Here is an 18,968-nt window from a genome sequence, read left to right on the forward strand (position 1 = left end):
AAATAAAATAAAAATAAATAAAATAAAGCTTAGTGGTCTATTTGCATATCATGTAGTATATTTTCTCTAAAATTGTAACTTTTTCATTTTAGTTTCATAGATGAAAAACTATATATTAATATAATTATTCATGTATTCAAACTTAGAATAAGATAGTACAGTTGATCATATGTGTCAAAAAGCACAGAACTAACAGAAGCGTTTTGTCACAAATAATGCTTCTTTTCCTCTAATTAGTTAATTTACATTTTACAAATTAAGGACAAAATTCAGACAGAAAATAATCTAGTAGCATATCATAGCTTTACTGACCTGTATTTGTATCTGCCAAATTTAAGTTAATTAGAAATGTAGATGCTGTTTGTTTTATCTGTCAAAAAGCTCATCTTACCAAAAAAAATCTAGACACACTTTTCTCCCCAACATTTATCATCTAAATAATAGTCTTGCCAAGATGGCAGCCTCATAATAAACTCTTTTCAGTGGAGTGATGGGTAATGAAGCTTGCTTGTGAAGGCAGCGAAAAATGTTGTCTAGCCAAATGCATGAATATGATGGCTAGAGAATCAGTGGACTTTCTCAGTCATCAATCTTTTTAGTAGCCTCTTATACATCTGAATATGTTGATAGATGATCTAATAATTGAGTTATCTATCTTTCTAACTATCAGAGTTGCATAAAAATTATTCTCACATGCTACTGAATATTAAATATATTAGGCATTCAGTAAATTTTTCAAAAAAGGGCAAAAAGGTAGAAGTGTTTTTTTATAAACACCTTTATGTATTAATATTAAATTACTATATCTGGAGTATAAAATTACTTGTATTAATATAAGGAAAAAATGTCAAAAGCTGATGACAGACATGACTCTCCCAGTAAGTAAACTAAGTGAAAAGAAGAGGCTGAGTGGGAAAATGTATGTAAAGCTTGAGATGCATAATAAAGTGAGAAGTCTCAATGAATGCTACACAGATTCCATGTGTTTTAGAAATCTTTGCTATATGGTGTCAGTATGAACTTCAAACCTTTCAGTCTTTTTTGAGCGTGATTCTTCCAGGTTAAAGATAACTGAGAAGTATATATAGAAGATGCTTGTGATTTCATCTTGTGATTTACCCTCTGAAGTAATATGGGGTATGGGACTTCTTGTTTCTTAAACACAAGAAATGGTCTTCACGGTGGTACAATTAACTATTTTAGGACAAAGAAGGTGGTTGAGATTTTTGCATCAGGCACATGAACTTCTTTTATGTAATAAAGAATTCCTTTTACGATGCCAAGACAAGTTTTTATTAAAGAACCTTTAAAAGTTAGGGAAAATACAATTAGTTCACTGAAAGATGCTATGGTCTGGAAATTGGTGTTCATTGGGTCAGCTCAAGATTATCATTTTAATAAGAAAAATATAATATTTTCATCTCAGCAAAGATAAATCCTTTTTTTCATGGTGTTAGCTTTATTCATATTTCAGCAATGTGGCTTATGTTGAAGGACACTCAGAAGAGAAGATTAGTCCTTAATTTTTCTATAGTTTATAAAATGGACTTTATTTTAATAAATTCTTCATGCTTGCTTTACTATACTGAATATTAGGGGCCTGATATTAACTGGGTATATTAGATTGCTGACAGAGATCATATCTATCATACTGAATCAGAATTTATTTTCTTTTCTATTTATTTCTATTTATTTATTATCTCGTATAAACAAAGCTTTGTTTACAGTACTGCATAGCATGTGTGAACAGATTTGATTCTGCATAAAATCTGCAGTGCAGTGACTTTTTCCTTTTTTAAACTCAGAATTGGAGTGACCAAGCTATGCACTTTTCATCTAAGATTCCCAGAACACCATAGTAGCAGGATACAGCAGACATACAACAGTTTCCATTCAATAGAAAATGTCATTCATTTTCTAATGCTCTACCTTATGTTTTTCTATTGAATCTATACTTATCATATCTAAATACTTCCTGGTCTTCAGTATCTCAGGTACAATTGTATCTCAAGATCTTGCCTACCACCAAAGGTAGGAAAGTAAGTATATGGTTCAGCAAGATATTTAAGCATGTTTCTAACTTTAAGCATTTGGGTATTAATGCAAAAGTTAAACAATGATGTTATAGTAGAATCTATATTCCAACCAGGTGGGATTCCATTGGGCTATATACTGTAGAAATGTATGTAATATATAACCACTATTCTATTGATTTCAGTGGGTCATTCTCATAGTTAGGTATGAACGTAAGTACCTTGCTGAATCATGTCTATATCTCCCTGTGAGAATGAGGGGATGAGGATGTAGGTTAATATTTTTTTATGTATGCTTAAAATGACATGAAATTAAATGACTTGCTACGTGTCACTAGATATTGCAAGAGGTGAGAACTAAACCAATCTTTAATCTCATTTCCCTTCTGAGTCCATCATACCATCTTCAGAAATGGTATTTGTGCTCAAGAATGCATTTATGTTTACGTTATGTAACCATAAAAAATTTAGAGCACAAACTATACAAGTGTCACTAAAGTCCAGAAATATGTCAATAAAACAAATTATAAGTTAAAATTATTTACCTTACTATGGTGGAGCTTATGTAACTACATAAGAGCCAAAAATTGTTTTTGCATAATAAAAATATTTTAATTATTCAAAGCTTCTGCTGTTTTGTTGACTACCCTGGTTACTTTTAACTTTATGTAAAATAATTTTTAATTATTGCTTATTTATAAATATAGAAATCTCTAAATATGCATATGCTCATGCATACTCACATGTGTACACACATGCAATATTTATAAGCATTTTTTGATTGTTAATATTATTCTTTAGGACTAGTCTATTTTTTCTTTTTTTAATCAAAAGTAGCCAACATCTGTGTTCTTTTGGTTTGTCTTGATTAGCCTGGCCTCATCCATCACTAGTCTTTGATATGAACACCAAGAAGTCATGTCCTTTTGTTTTAAATGATAAATATGACTTTGCCATGAAAGGATTTACATTTGAATTGTCAAAATGTAACTGCATGGATCTTGTGATGCGTGACATTGTTAGTGAAATAAAGTTTTTAATTTGTCATGGATAGGCCTTAGACACTGACATTACAAGGCTATGTTAGCTATCATGCTGAAGAAAAGTTGTCCTTCACCCTCTATTTTTCTAAGATTTGTCGTTTGTCAACAAGAGGCAATCTGCCGCAGGAGGGTCTCTGCAGATATTCCTATTTGCGTGGTCTGAGCCTGTCTCTTTAGGTTTCATTATTTAGGTCTGATGTCTAGTTAGTTCTTATCAAAACTAATACCATCTGAAGTACCAGGCTTCCAGTGGTCACACGACCAACATCAAGATTTCTTCAGTCTGACTATTATTATTAAAGACAGTATCTCTTTAAATTTGAGCTTTGTTTAAATGTCTGTATCAATTACATCTTATAAATATATTTCCTTGAAGGTTTCACTCTGTTGAAAATCTGAATTATATAAAGTTCTCCACATTTTTGTAATGATAAATAATAAAAATGAAAATACATGTTCTGTGCATGAAGATTTAATGTATTTAATTCCCTTTTATTTTAGCTCAGAATGACTTTAGTGAAAGTTCCTATGGAAAAGGTTGTGCAGTCTCATAATAATTGGGTCCATAATGAAAATTAGTTTATAACACTAGAGGTCATGATTGTAGTTTTGTTTTGATTTCTCTGTTGTGGCATTTCAAATAGCTAACAAAATTAGTCAATTTCACTGAAAATTTCTAATTAGAATTTAAAACCAGAAGTAAAAGAAAATTATTCTCCTGGCTTCCTGTTACTAAATTTTATATATCTTTATGTGGATTTTACTTCCTATGCATATGATTTTTAAATTGCAAATAGTTTATCTAAGTTTACTGAACATTGCTGAGTGCGACAGAAAGCATGGTTTCATTTATTTGCTTCAAAAGGAAAACTGTTTTCCCTTGAAATACAGCCCAGTACATTAATTCAGATTTTTGTAGCGAGTAAGAGCTTTTGAGACATAGAAGCTCTAACCCAACTTGAAGAAGGCAATGATGGCAGTGAGCTTCTGTCCAGAGTTAATCAGCTGCAGAATTTGTAAATTTCATATGTGTCAAAGTTGAAAATGTTAGCACTCTAATAGAAGCTTGAAAAGGTTAGATCTGATAAAAGCCGTCAGCAGTTAAAGAAAGTGATTTATGGGACTGTAATGACACAAAATGCCTCATTTATCACTCATCTATAGAGAGGTTAAGGTTTTTGTGTCATACTTTAAAAACTTGACCACTTAGAATTGTCAAAATAGATATATAATTGCTCATCATACATTTCATTTTGAATTTCCTTCCCTTGAATTTTGGTAATTTTATTTGTGATTACTGTTGTAATTTCCATATTATTTTTTAAAGTCATTTATATTTCATATTTATTTTAAACTGTATGATCACCTATCTGTTAGAACTTATATTATCTAAAGCTATTGATCTCAGTGCCATCCAGTAATTTAAATTATAGTTTAGTTCTACACAAATTAAACTTAATCAAAAACTACCAGTTCTGTTAAATTATCATAAAAACAAAAACATTTGAAGAAATACAAAATGTTGTTCTTTTTTCTTGACCAGATTCATTGAGAATAACAGCAAGCATTTTTTCTGTGCAAGTTAAGAAAAAACAGTCCCCAAATTGGAAATTGTTATTTTGTCTTTAATTTAATTTTTAAGGTGCTTACAACTTTGTCATAATGATATTGAGTTGTTAGAAACAAAGATATGTATTTATTAGAAAACCAAAGAGAAAATTAAGTTTTAGAAAGTGCAGTGGTTATTTTAATGACAGTGCTAATGTTGTCAATTGGATTCAGAAGGACATACTATAAAAATTAAGTAGACACTTAGTATAAAAAATTAAGAATAAAACTTACCTCTTTTTCAAGTATAAAATCAAGCAGGAATAAAAGAACAGTCCAAACTAAATAACTTGTTCATTTATTTCATAGAACAAAAAATAAACTTACATTTTTGTCATCTTCCACAATTTATGACCCCAGTTGTACTGTATTCTGTTTGTTCAGCGATGACCTTCCAGGTTCGATTTAAAAAGAAGTCAGAAGCATTTGTCATGTCTGCTCGATCTTGTCCAGAGGTGTCTATTGTAATTGTAAAGGACTAATAAGATTGTTCATAATACAACACCCTGGCAACTTTTTCAAAATTGTTTTTCTTATTCTTGTCTATCTTAAAAAAAAATAGCTTAATCTTTGTATAGTGCAGCATATCTTTTAAACATTCAATTGAAACAACCTCATAAAGACCTTCTGCCACAGAAACTAGATTTTCTTGTAAAGGACATGTTGTATGAACAGCTAATTTCAAATTCGTATAGAATATTTCCTAAAGCCTTTCTATAGCTAAGATACACTTTTTATTTTACATTTGCTTTATAGTTACTGTATAGAAATATTTTGACTGTAAACATGCTGAATTGTTTCACAATGTGAAAGAAACTTAACATTTGTGTCAAAAAAGGATGTAGTACATTAATATAGCCATTTAGTTTAGAAAAACTGAAGTTTCATAAATTCCTGTTTGTTCTGTTATAACATTTTATAAAGCATATGTCTGTTGCTCTAAATGTATAATGACAAATATTTATTATAATACATTATGAGGTTTAGTTTAATTACCATATGGTAACTTCTTCCCTCCACATGTTGTCCTTCTTATACTTCTCCCTCCACTTTTTTATAATGCAAAAAAAAAAATTAAAAACTGAAATATTATTGACAAATGTGTATTAGATATAAATGTTTGCCTTCTTTGTTGGATAGGTAACAGTGTGGTACTATTGTCATTACAGATCATTTAAATATCAAGACAGCCAAACAAAACCTTTTCAGGTCATGCATTCTGTAAATTCATTATGTGACTTCAAGTGGGCTTTTTTGTTGTTGTTGTTTTTTGATATATTTACCATTGAGACAAATTTATGTTGTATATATTTGTGGTTGCCAAAATCAAAATTGTCTTATTTCATGATTTTTAACAATGTGCTCTCAACCATTATGAAGAAATGTATTTAAATGCCTTAATTACAGGGCAAGAAAAAGAGAAAGCACAAGTCTCTTAGCATATGATCTTTCAATTGTTCACTAAAGGATAAAGAGAGCATTCAAGCGTGGTTTAGATAACTGTCAGCAATAATAAAATGCAAGGTAGTTTGTAGAGCCTTTAAAGATCTTTCAAAGAAATAGATTTAATTAAAAAGTAAAATAGACTTTTTGTTTCAAAGAAATTTAAAGTGTTATAAAATTTCATAATGTTAATACATTACCAAGGATGAGGAAGTCTGATGTGAAACTATTCTTTGATTCACAGAACAGTGAATCATATATATAATTTTCTTTAGCTTTCAATTTAAAAGCTATATGTAATGCATTAGAATACATTTTTGTGTTTAAAAATTAAAATTGTTTGACTTGTTCTTCTGTTTGAAAAAATGTGCTCTCCTATTATGTTTATCATGTCAAAAATTAGGTGAACAATTAACTTCGTAATATAAATGTCTTACTATAATTAAATGCAGAAATGATCAGCATAATTTAATAGGCATTTTGTTCATAACAATGAAAGTGTGTGGGGGGAGTGTACATGCAGTTGCATTTATTAATCAGATGGAATTTATTTAGAATGTACAATTCCAAATACAGATTTTTTTCGCCTTGAATGAAATGCCTCTCATTTACCAATAATATTTTCACTCATATCAAAAAGGAGAAAGTTTGCTTGTTTTTTTACATTAGTCAAAAAGTGTAATTAATATTGTCTGAGACCTGCACAGAATTGTCTAGTAAAGTAGATGCAAGTTAACATGAGTATATGATAAGTAGTTGTTGATAAATAACTCTGACTTGTTCTCCTTTGAGAGCTAGGATCCCTTGTTCAATCTTGTCCTTTCCTGTGAAGATTTTTTATAAGTTCAGTTTGCGCTCACCCTACTGCACAGACAACATTCACATTGATTGGTTGTTTTGTCATAGTACAAAAGTATTCTGTGTGCAAGTTTTCTATCTTTTAGTGGGCTCTCGTACAGATAAATCAACATAATAGAAGTGCATTTTCAACAAATGAGGATACTTTGCTAAGTAATTCTTCTTTCTGTTAGCTTTATAGTTATAAGTGCTATCAGGAGCAATCTAAAATGTATTAATAACAAACAAAATCGCTTTAAAATAATATTTTCATTTGCCTGAGAGTGGCAGGCTATGTGAATCGAAGAACATTTACTATTCTGGAAACTCTTGGTACTTACGATGTCTTTAATTTTTAATATCCAAGAGTCGTGTGTTTTTCTTCAACACAAGAATTTGTGAGGCAGGAGATAATATTTTGAAAAAAAATATACTTTCCTTTGATGGTGATGAAATTTATCATGTATTGCACTGAAGTGGCTGGCATTGGCAGAACTGTGGCAAAAGTAGATGGCACAACCCATTTAATATATTAGGCAGTGACCTACTGAACAAAATAAACCACATCCTGCTGAACATTGTCTAAACAAGACATCGGTCTTTATGTAGCTTACCACTCTGCTCATTGTGCATTCAGAGGCTGGTTGGGCATGGCAGCTCTCTCACTTTTCTGAGACGTCATAGAGTTTAAGGCCAGAAAGGACCACCATATCATCTACTCTGACCTCCTGTATATAACAGATCATTACCACCATCCAACACCTGCACACTAAACCCAACCGCCAAAATTAGACCAAAGCTTTCTAGCCCATAGGTAACTAGACTATTATGTGCCATCAGCAGAGAATAGGAGAGCCTGAGATGCACTGGTAATGCACTTAAATAATATATACCTTGATACTATACAAAGCATAAGTAGCAAAACATTAAGCTTTTTCTGCATACAATATGCACATTTAACTACAGAAATGACAATTGTATTTCACTGGTAATTTTTGTATGTGCATAAGTGCCTATTGCAGAAAAAAGGGGAACCTTTTTTCTGTCAGGCCCATTGACCCATAGAAAAAAATCAGTCATAAACCACCCACAGCCCTGCAGGCTTCCCCTAGGCTCCACGGTAGGGCCAGAAATGAGGGATTCCCGGGTGAGAGAAGGGGTTCTGTTTTGGGATAGGCGGTTGGTTGTAGGAGGCGGCTGTAGCTGGGAATGAGGAATGGGAATGGGGGCTTTGGGGTGTAAGAGTTGGCTTAGGGCTGGGACTGGGGTGTGGGAGGAGGTTTGAGTGTGGGCTCCAGGAAGAAGTTATACTTCAGGAAGGGACTCAGAACTGGGTCAGGAAGTTGAGGTAAAGGAGAGGGTCCAGGGTGTGGAATGCAGCGCTTAACTCAGGCAACTCCCAGTTGGCAGGGCAGTAGAGCTAAGTCAGAGTCCCTTGTTCTATGCCACTCCCTAGAGCCTCTTTGATCGTCTCTGCACTTTGGATTCTCAGGGACAGGGTCAGGGGCTCTCAGCCCATGGGATGGAGACTTGCTGTAGGCTGTGTGAAATGAAGCAGGAGGGGTTTTCTACTCCTGTTCTGTTGAGACAAAAATGACTATAATATCTAAATGTAAATAGAGATTATTCTAATGGATTTTTCTGTAATTTCTTCTTTCCTTGCCCCCCCCCCCCCCGTTTATGGATGGAGGTTTGTAAACATATTACTTACCAGTCAGTACACTCGCTGTAGTTGGGCTCTCCTCCTTTAATGTCTTCTGACAGCTGAGCCAAACTTGTGGTGGTCAGCTCTTTTATGAGGGATGTCCCTGTGGGTGCTCTGTTGTTGGTGTTGGGCTTGTCACAGCACTGCATATTGGAGATTTTTCCAGCAGTATGTTGTTGGGCCTCGCATGCGCAGCAGGAGCATGTGCAGTTGATGCCTTTGGAGTTCATGCCCACTGCTTGACTCCCTTCAGTTCCTTTGTACTGCCCTCGGTTGTAGATGGAACTCGATCCCTCTCCTCCACCTTCCATTCCTGTGAATGAAAAGATGCTTTAATTTAGTCAGTTTATAATTTTTGTTCTTCTAGCTCTTCTAGGTTTTTTTTTTTAAGATACTTTTTTTTTCCCTCATGTAAATAGTTTTTGCTCAACACCCTTGAGGAACATCGCAGCAAAACTCAGCCCAATGGCGGCCCCCCTCATTTAAAAAAAAAAAGACTACAAATTAATTAGAAGCCTTTCAAAATCCCAATAAGGCAGCAGAAGGACTCACACCACCAAGGTGACACTGAGACAAACCTGTTTAAAAAAAAATAACGCTCCAAGTATGATTAAATAAACTATAAAATCCAACCAAATAACATACTGCCTCAGGGAAGAGCTGGATAAAATGCCTGTTCACCTGGCTTTAAGAAATCCAACAGGTGTCGTGACCCAATGTCTGCTTCAGATGGCCACGAGTCTTGTATTCAGTTCTCGGGTGAGGTATACATTACTCAGAAATATGTGCACTGTTGTAGCCTCACAGACAGGGAGCTCAAACTGAGAATGCTTCTCTTCTATAAGGCCCTTGAGCCCCAAACACCCAAACAGGGGAGTACTCAGCAAGAGAACCCCAGCAAACAAAAGAAACAGGCACGCTCCCCTGCATCTAAGTTGCTGGCAAAGGAGGAACTCTGCAGCCCTTTTCCAGAGTCAACATGGGAGACAAACTGGGCACCTCCAGCGCCGGGTATCCGTGTGCCACATCGGTCACAGAACCAAAACCCCAAACCTCACAAACCATGGCAGTGACAGCAATGGCACCAAAGTCACTGGAAGTCTGGGATCCAGATAATACCCCAGCACCGCAAATGCCAAACAAGACCCCGGCACTGATGAAAGCAAGGGAGAAATCCACCAGACCATTGCCGCGCTTGCCACGCCCAGAATTGGTGCCCTCTCCACTAGCACTGATGCCTCTTCCACTAGCATTGTGTTCACTGGCACCACGGGAACCCTCCAGTTCTCAGCACCACTTGACTCACAAGCGTCATGCCGATGTACCAGTGCTATCTGTGGCATCGTGCTCAAGGTCACCACAGAATGCAGTGCACACTCAGTCTTCACAGTCACCATCACCGGCTAGGGACACTTCCCATTTACCAAGGTCACCAGAGCGCTCACATTACTTCTGACTATGACGACAACCACAAGAGTGTATTTTCCTCTCAACACTCCTCCCCAATCAGACCAAATATACCTTATGATAGACACCAACCATGATACTCTTACCATCTTCCATGGCATTCTGACTGGTCATACCACCCTCATCAACCATCATGGTGGTCACCATACTGTCATTGTGTTCCATCCAGGCACCTCACAACAGCACCATCAACACCTGCCCACAGATCAGTACTGGCCTCCCATCTTCATAGTTTGCTTGCTAATCATGATTTTGACAATTATGCTGAGTTAACTGAGCTCATGCAACATTTACCAACTGACAAATGATCCATCCTAAAATCCTTGGTTCAGGAGGTTTTCACCACTTCATGCACAGCACTCCAGATGGCACTGGATGCTACCCAGTGCTTTTTTTGTGATTGGTACTCCCCGGTATGCAGTACCGGCATCTCCAGTCAGAGCTCAACAACTTTTCCCCTGGAGTACTGTCACCTTTGGGGGGGGGGGAGCACTGATGCTACCAGTACCGTGTCACAGGCAACAGCTACTTCAGTGGTCATGAAGTGTACTTCTTGGTTACAGGCAGCAGGTGGTGTGCCAAAGGAGCTACAAACCAAGGTCGAAGATCTTGCATTTGACAAGGAGGAACTGTTCACAGCAAAGACTAACGAAGTCCTTCAGGATTCCCACACCACATTACGCACTCTGGTAATGTACACACCACCTTATCACAGGAGATGTTACACTCCTTACCAGAGGCACGGAGAGTTCTCCTACGCCAGGCATCAGCAAAAAACATTTGAGTAAGGGCAAGAAACCAACGTGACGGGGCACTAACAAACGTTCCGCCAACCAGCAAGCCTCCAAGCAGCAGGTTTGAGGCATTGGTCGAGGGCCTGCAAGATCTCTCCATTCCACTAAGTGCCTCGTGATCACGGGACCTTTCACCACCATCAGGGCCCTTTTTACAACCTGTGGGCAGCAATTATTACAGACCATTGGGTCCTATAAATCGTCTAACTTGGAAACTATTCCCTTTACTTCATTTTCCCCAACTTACCCACCTACCCCATGGCTATTCAGGGACCCTGTAATGGATAGGAGGAGTGCTGTCCAGCACCTGGTGACAAAGGGCTTAAACTCAGGTAGCTTGCAAGGGTGTTGGCAGGAAGCCAGAAGACCCAATAGAAATAAAGTGCTGAAATTTTAATTGTATAAGGTACCTTGCCTGCTTTCTTTGTGTGGGAGAGTTAAACCAGGAGTTGCGAGAGACAGAAAGATTTTAACCCAGGAAGGACTACCATGCTGCGCCAAGGAATTTGGGGCATGAAAGTGGACTGAACTAAGAGAAGATTGTGAATAAGGAAAGGGGAAAAGGGAATCTAGTCGATCAGGGTATTTCCTTTATTTTGTGGTTTGGCTTGAAATTCTCTGTGGGAATCCATGCCTCCCCTTCCCCATTCACCATCTAAAAATTGTTCCCAGAGTTTTTCTCTGTGTTTTAATTTGTTTTCCTTAGTTGCTCTGTAACATCTAGCAACCAAGTATGCTTTATCAATTATATCTTTTGTTTTATAATAAAAGTATTTTATTACAACTTTTTAAGGTGATGATTTGATTCTTGTTTCCTGGAGAGTAATGGGTCTGTGTGTATATTTGCCTGCCTGAGACTGGACGGTTAGTTACCAGAGACTGCAGCTGCTTTCCTCTCTCTTCTCTTCCAAGGCAAAAGAGCTTGGGGGTACCCCTGAAGGAGAATTCAAGTGTTCGCCCCTATGGTTAGGGCTAAAATAACTTGATGGTGGCAGCTACCCACCCCCCAAAGTCAGTGAATCTGTGACTCTGGCGAGTTTTTTATAACCAGAGCTTGTAGAGGCAAGGTATATTTGAAGTCTTTGTGGATCCCCACCTTCTGCACTTGAAGTGCCAGAGTGGGGAATAGCCCTGCCAAACCCCTCTCATGAAATGCTTCTATGAAGAGGTGAACTATCTTCTACACATATGAGCTGTAGAGAGAGTTCCAAACAACATCAAGGCAAGGGTTTCTACTCAAACTACTTTCTCACAGAGAAAAGAACAGGAGGTTGGAGGCCCATCCTCTGTCTTCGCCAGCTAAACACGTACCTCCACAAGCAATGATTCAAAATGATCCTATTCGCGTCCATCATCCTGGCACTAGGAGGAGTGTGTTTGCAGCCCTCAACCTGCAAGACGCTTATTTTCACGTCACCATTCAGCCAGAGCGCAGATGCTTCCTCTGCTTTATGAGTGTTTCCGATCATTTCCAGTATCGAGTCCTACCCTTTAGACTTTCTTATTCTCCCAGAATCTTTTTGAAGACCCTTGTGGTCGTGGCGGCTCATCACAAAGGCATCATGATCTTTCCTTACTTAGACATCTGCTTCATACAAGATCCATCGCAAAAAGCAACATTGCAGATCCTCCTGTTTGCCAAGAGGCTCTTCAAATCTCTTGGCCTCATCATAAATGAGCAGAAGTCTACTTTACACCCAAAGCATTTGTACGCACATGCCTTCCTTTCCAACGTTTCGAGGCCATAAAAAGCCTTATCTCTGTTATGGTGTCCAAGTCCCACCATGACTGTGTTCATATGCCTCCAGCTCATGGGACATGCTGGCCCCACGATATATGATCCGATATGCAAGTCTGCACTTTCAGTGTCTCTAGCACTGGCTGTCCTCAGTCTACACCCCATCCAAGCATCACGTGTGCAAGCAGGTATACATTCCCTCATGATGTCAAGTATCAGAGGGGTAGCCGTGTTAGTCTGAATCTGCAAAAGCGACGAGGAGTCCTGTGGCACTTTATAGACTAACTGAAGTGTAGGAGCATAAGCTTTCGTGGGCAAAGACCCACTTCGTCAGATGACATGCATCTGACGAAGTGGGTCTTTGCCCATGAAAGCTTATGCTCCTACACTTCAGTTATTCCCTCATGAGTTATCACTTCCTTGTGATGGTGGACCCATCCAAAGAACCTCCTCACTGGTGTCCCATTTCACCAGACGCAGCCATCTCGACAAATTACCACAGATGCCTACCTGCTTGGCTGGGGCGAACACATGCAACACCACTTCGCTCAGAGCAAATGGTCAACTCACGAATCCAGATTGCATATCATTCTTCTAAAACTCCATGCGGTGAGCAATGCTTGCAAACATTCGCAGATTCATGGTTCATATCCTCACCAACAATGTCACCACCATTTTTTATATCAGTTGTCAAGGTTGTACCTGCTCTCCATCTCTCTATGTAGAGGCTGTAGGCCTATGGAACTGCTATATCAACAACATCAGTCTCGTTGCATTCTACCTCACAGGGGTCAACAATACAACTGCAGATCCTCTCAGCTGGCATTTCGCAATAGACCACAAAAGGGTGATCCACATGTGCATCATACATGCCATATTTCATTTCTGGGAGTTTCTTACAGTAGATCTTTCCAGAATACCAAGCCCCTGCAGTGTAACAATATGGTTTTTTTGTAGCCATATTGGAAGGCCTGTAACCATAATGGAAGGCCTAAAGCCTTCCTCTGCAGCTAGATTGAAGAGCAACAGCCATTAGCTGTAAAGCTTGAAGCCACATACTCACATTCTGTCTAAATTGCATTAAAATGGTGTTAGACTAGGCTGTTAGGCGATCCTGTCCTAATGGCACCCACTGTTAGCAGATGAAGAAATAGATCTCAAGATGGATAGTGAAAACTTAGTTTAACAGTATTTCATCTGGCAAGATACTTTTTATCGGTAGTTGAGGTTGTGGAATCCTCCTTCTGTGATTATGGTCCTCACTTTCTTATTGCTTGGCTGTATGATCTTTGTCTGGTTTATAATTGTTTCTATCTGTTGTATAATTAATTGTGCCAAGTGTAAATTAACTAAGGTGGTGGAGCATGATTGGTTAGGTAATTCTGTTACAGTATGTTATGTTTGGCTAGTAAAATTATACTAAAATAATTGGATATGGTATTGCTAAGCAGGACTCAAGTTTCCCTATATAAACTGGGGTCCAAGAAGGAGGCCAGCAGGAAAAGAAGAAAGGAGCAGCAAGAAGAAGAAGAAGGAAAGACCTCGAAGAACAACTCACCTCCAAGACACACAGATCAGAGCTTCCAGAACCCTTCTACACAGCCATGATGTGCAGCGACTAGGATTCAGAGAGACTGACCTTGCTTGGCCAATAGGGGAAATCCATCTGCCTTTATCAGCATTGGTGAGCATGCCACTGTATGCTTAGTATGGATATTCTGCTTGCTTGGTAATTGTCAATAAATAGAGAATAAGAATATTACAGCATGGTGTGATAACACTGGCACTCAACCAGCTACCACTCCTCTGAATACCATCTTTGATTACATTTTGCACCTCAAACAGCAGGGTCTAACACTCACCTCCCTTCTAGTTCATCTGATTTTGCTGGCAGCTTTTCATCCTCCGACTGATGGATTTTTGTTATTGGCACACCCTATCTCTGAGATTTTTTTAGAGGGATTCACAACCTAAACCCTCCATATAAACCCTTAGTCCTGACTTTGGACCTAGAGTTGATTCTTGATTCACTAACTAGACCTTGGGCATTTGAGCCTTTGGCCTCATGCTTGCTCTCCTTATTAACAACAAAAACCTAGTTTCTAGTGGAAGTCACATCTGCAAAATGAGTTAGTGAAATTGCGGCCCTCACGGCATCTTCACCTTACACAGTATTCCATAAGGACAGAGTGTTCCCCCCAACTGCACCCCTCCTTTCTGCCTAAAGTCTCCTCAGAATTCCACATTAATAAGCCTAACGTCCTGCCTACATTCTACCCAAAGCCTCATGGTTCTCCTGAGACAGCAGTGTTACACACCCTAGATGTCCAGAGGGCATTATCGTTTTATATCGACTAAACACGGCTTTTCTGCAAGTCACAGACTCTGCTTTTATCGCTTGTGGAGCACTCTTGTGGTACACCACTATCATCAGAGTGTATTTCCAAATGTTTAATGTTGCATAAAGCCTCCACCCAAACTTTTACTTGATTTTACACATGGATTTTCTGGAAATACTCTAAACTGTACAGTCCTGCCAACACGGGACTTAGAGACGGACAAAAATCTCCTGCTGACTGCGTTGCTGGGCGGGGGGGAGGGAGGGAGGACAGTTGTCTTCTAAATCACGTAATTACTGATGATTTGTAAATGATTCTCTGAAGCTTTGTAATTTTGTTTCAGTTGCATTGACTTTTAAACTCTGCAACTGGTTGTAATCTTTGTTAAACCTTGCCATTTTGTAATCTTTGTAACTCTCAGCCACTCTGCTTGTAAGTTGCATTCTCTCTAAGATAGGAATGTGTGTCTGTGTGTGAGTGGAGACTATTGTGTATTTTGGATTAGAAGCTGCAAAGCTGAGCACATGGAGCTGGGTAATGAGTCATCAGACCAATTAAGGATACACTGCTGCTCTGCTGGATCCGGGGAAGTCTGGGCATGTTTCCTGGTGACGAATGTGGATGACTCACAGGAGTTGTATAGAGGCAATAAAAGGAGAGAGCATGTGGCAAAAGCCCTCTCTTTGGCTGTGTCCAGACTCAGGGGTTTTTTCGGGAAAAGTAGCCTTTTTCCGAAAAAACTTTCCCTGCGTCCAGCCTCAAGCCGCATTCTTTCGAAATTAAATTGAAAGAACGCGGCTTTTCTTTCAATGGCGGTAAACCTCATTTCACGAGGAAGAACGCCTTCTTTCGAAAGTTCCTCTTCCTCTTTCGAAAGAAGGCGTTCTTCAATGTAAATAGGGCTTCTTCGAAAGAGAGCATCCAGACTCACTGGATGCTTTCTTTCGAAAAAGCAAGCCGCTTTTTCGAAAGTTCAGCGTGCAGTCTAGACGCTCTCTTTCGAAAGAGGCTTGCAGTCTAGACATAGCCTTTCTGAGAAGCTCCTCTTTCTGCAGCCAGAAGCTCCTGACCAACTCCCCAGCCATGATCAGCAGACAGACATGCCTTGGTTTCTTCTGCAACCTATATGACTGTGTGAGTGCCTATGGGCAGGTGTGTGTGTGTGTGTGAGAGAGAGAGAGAGAGAGAGAGATATGGTTCCCCTTTAGTTTAAACCTTTAATGGCAGCTCTATCCTCTTTAGTGTAACCATATAGCACATATAGTGGAGTGTTAATTCCTCAATCAGTAAATCCATACTAGTGTAATCTTGGGTGGCCTCCAGGGGGAATTTTTGGGTAACATTAACTTCTTGCATCACCCAATGTTACTCACTTGGGGGCAGAATACTTTGTACAATCCCCGGGGCACACTCTACATGGGGCATCGCCATGTCAACAGCCTTTTTGAAGGAAGTCATTCTACAAGACCTCTGTGCAGCAGCTTTGTAGTCATCCAGCCACACTTTCATGAGAAATTATGCAATTCCCTCTACAGTAGTTCATGCAGTCCTATTATCTGCATATAAAAATCTGAAACCCATCTTCCAGATTCTAGGTACTGCTTAACAGTCACCAAGAGTGGAGCACCCATGGGGACAAACTCGAAGAAAAGGAAGTTACTCTCCTTGTGCAGTAATGATGGTTCTTTGAGATGTGTGTCCCCGTGGGTGCTCCATGACCCACCCTTTCTCCATTGTTCTTTGGATCCATACCATGCAAGAGGGGTACATGGAAAAACTGAAGGGAGTCGGGCTGTGTGCGCGAACTCCAAAGACATGAATGACATGCACTCCTACTGCACATGCGCAGCCCGACCATATACGGCTAGAAAAATCTCTAATCTACGGCACCGGGATGAGCCCGACACCAGCAGTGGCGCGCACCCACCTGGAAGAACTGTCATTACTGCATGAGGTAACTTCCTTTTTCTTCTTGTGACTCCTGCTGTCTTTCATAGAGTCCCACCCTGTCTGGAGTAAACCAGTAGTCCAAATAATAACTGTCAAGCCTGTGTTCCAAGTCCATACATATTTATTATCAGAGGCTGTAATAGTTCTTTACCTCCTTATCAGAACAGAGAGGTCTGCTCCATCTTCCTCTGCGATCTGAAAGGAGAGCCCAGCCCCTGCCGCTCTGCTGGGTTCCAATCCAGGAACCCTTAAATAGACAATAAGGGCTTGACTACACAGATTGTTTGCTGTCTCCCTGAACAACTAGTTACCTTGTTCTGTCTTGGGCCTTTGCATCAGCCTTTTCCCAGGTGGCTAGCCCTGGTCTACACTAGGGCTTTATTTCAAAATAATCCCCTGTAAGTCAATTTTATGAGCAAAGCGTCAACACTTTAAAGCTCATTATTTTGGAACAAGGGACTGTTTATTTAAAAATCTGAACTCCTGCTATTCTCAGGGAATAACGCTAATTTTGAAATAATTATTTTGAAATAGCATTAGTGTGAAATAGCATTAGTGGTGCCATTATTTCAAAATAACTACTTCTCAGAGTAATTCGATCTAATTACTCCCCAGTGCTTCCTGGGGCTCCAAGTTGAGGTAACGCGTCCACATTAACGGAGTCTTCCTCAGACTACCTTCGAGGCTTCCCTATAGTGGGGACAAGATATTTCAATTTTGTCAAATCAGGAGGTAGGTCAAATGTAGCTATTTCAAAATAATTTCCTAGTGTAGACCAAGTCCTAGTGTGTCATTCTTGCTTTCTTTACATCTTTAGGCTCACTGCAGAGCTTCTTAGCAGCTGGTTCTGCTACAGAAAAGTTTTTCCCATTCCTCTGGCATGGCAGTCCCTGACTCAGCCAGGAGTCTTCCTGATTCCCACCAGCCCTTCCACCAGTACACAGAATCCTCGACAAACTCATTTTAGGCCACTTTGCTTCCTAACTGCCTTGGGCTTCAAGTTGCAAGCCTACCATCTTTCAAGGATGCTCTCTTGGCCAGCAGTCCAACACACATCCCAGACTCCACCCAGGTATCTCTCAATTAGAATGAAAGATAAGCCCTTCTTCATGATCAGGCCCTAAATGAACCAAGTTCAGTCCTTTTTAACTCCTCCTTTCAAGCTCGATGCCTACGGCAGTTGCAACAAAACAAGGATGATTGTGTCCAGAGGTTCTCATTAACCCCTTCAGACATTTAAAAAATGCATTCTTGGATTGTAGTTTGCAGTACAGTTAGGGAGAATACATATTTATGCATCACTTGTATTAAAATAAGCCTTCATATGACAGATAAGCTATAATATTATTGTGTTGTACATTCGTAATGTACATATTAATTTATGCTAATATTTAACTTTTGTTATATAAAACCTAAATTAAGTAATTTTCCACAATACACTGGAGCCAGTCCTATCTCATTGACATAAATAGTTTAATATAAATTAGGCCTTATTCATGCAATGACTTACACACATCTTTATCAGAAGTGCATACATAAATCTTTGAATGATCAGGGCCTTAAACTGTAATTTCTTTGAGGTATTTTTGGTGTCTAGCTCAATGGAGTCTTGACCCTGGTTAGGGCCTTTCGGTGAAAATAATAATCAGAGCAGGAGTAAGCCCAGTAGAATGACTTTATTGTGTACTGTGGATCATTAACTCTTGGCAACAATGTACAGTAGATAGAGGGTATAATACATTGTTATTACTCAGAAGATACAAGATCAAGTCCCTGTTCTGCCACTTATGTCTTATGTGATGTTGAGTAAATTTCTTAATATTTCTGTTTCTTAAATTCACTATTTGTACATTCAAATAACATTACCCTCTTACAAAAAGCATTGTGAGACTTATAAAATGTTTTAGAAAACCTAGGATGGAATATGTACAGTATATGGCTGTATAATACATAATTGTTATACGAATCCTGCAGAAAAAACTTTAAGTTTAAGTTTAAATCTTCTCAGAAC

At 38.7% G+C, this 18,968-nt stretch overlaps 1 protein-coding gene across 6 annotated transcripts in view; it reads left to right on the top strand.

Moving 5' to 3' along the window:
• CDIN1 (CDAN1 interacting nuclease 1) overlaps window positions 1-18,968 on the top strand; it is a 215,175-nt gene that overhangs the window by 129,492 nt on the left and 66,715 nt on the right. For 3 of the 6 annotated variants that reach the window (XM_089778453.1, XM_089778456.1, XM_089778455.1), the window contains one exon: window positions 14,120-15,252. The exons of the other annotated variants lie outside the window; for them this stretch is intronic. In XM_089778453.1, coding sequence (XP_089634579.1) covers window positions 14,120-14,276 — 157 coding nt within the window. In that variant the 3' untranslated portion in view covers window positions 14,277-15,252. Of the gene's footprint in view, window positions 1-14,119; window positions 15,253-18,968 lie in introns of those variants that run through there. 6 annotated transcript variants of the gene reach the window in all.

Source organism: Pelodiscus sinensis, chromosome 5 (genome assembly GCF_052426305.1).
Source record: "Pelodiscus sinensis isolate ZL-2025 chromosome 5, ASM5242630v1, whole genome shotgun sequence".
NCBI lineage: Eukaryota > Metazoa > Chordata > Testudines > Trionychidae > Pelodiscus > Pelodiscus sinensis.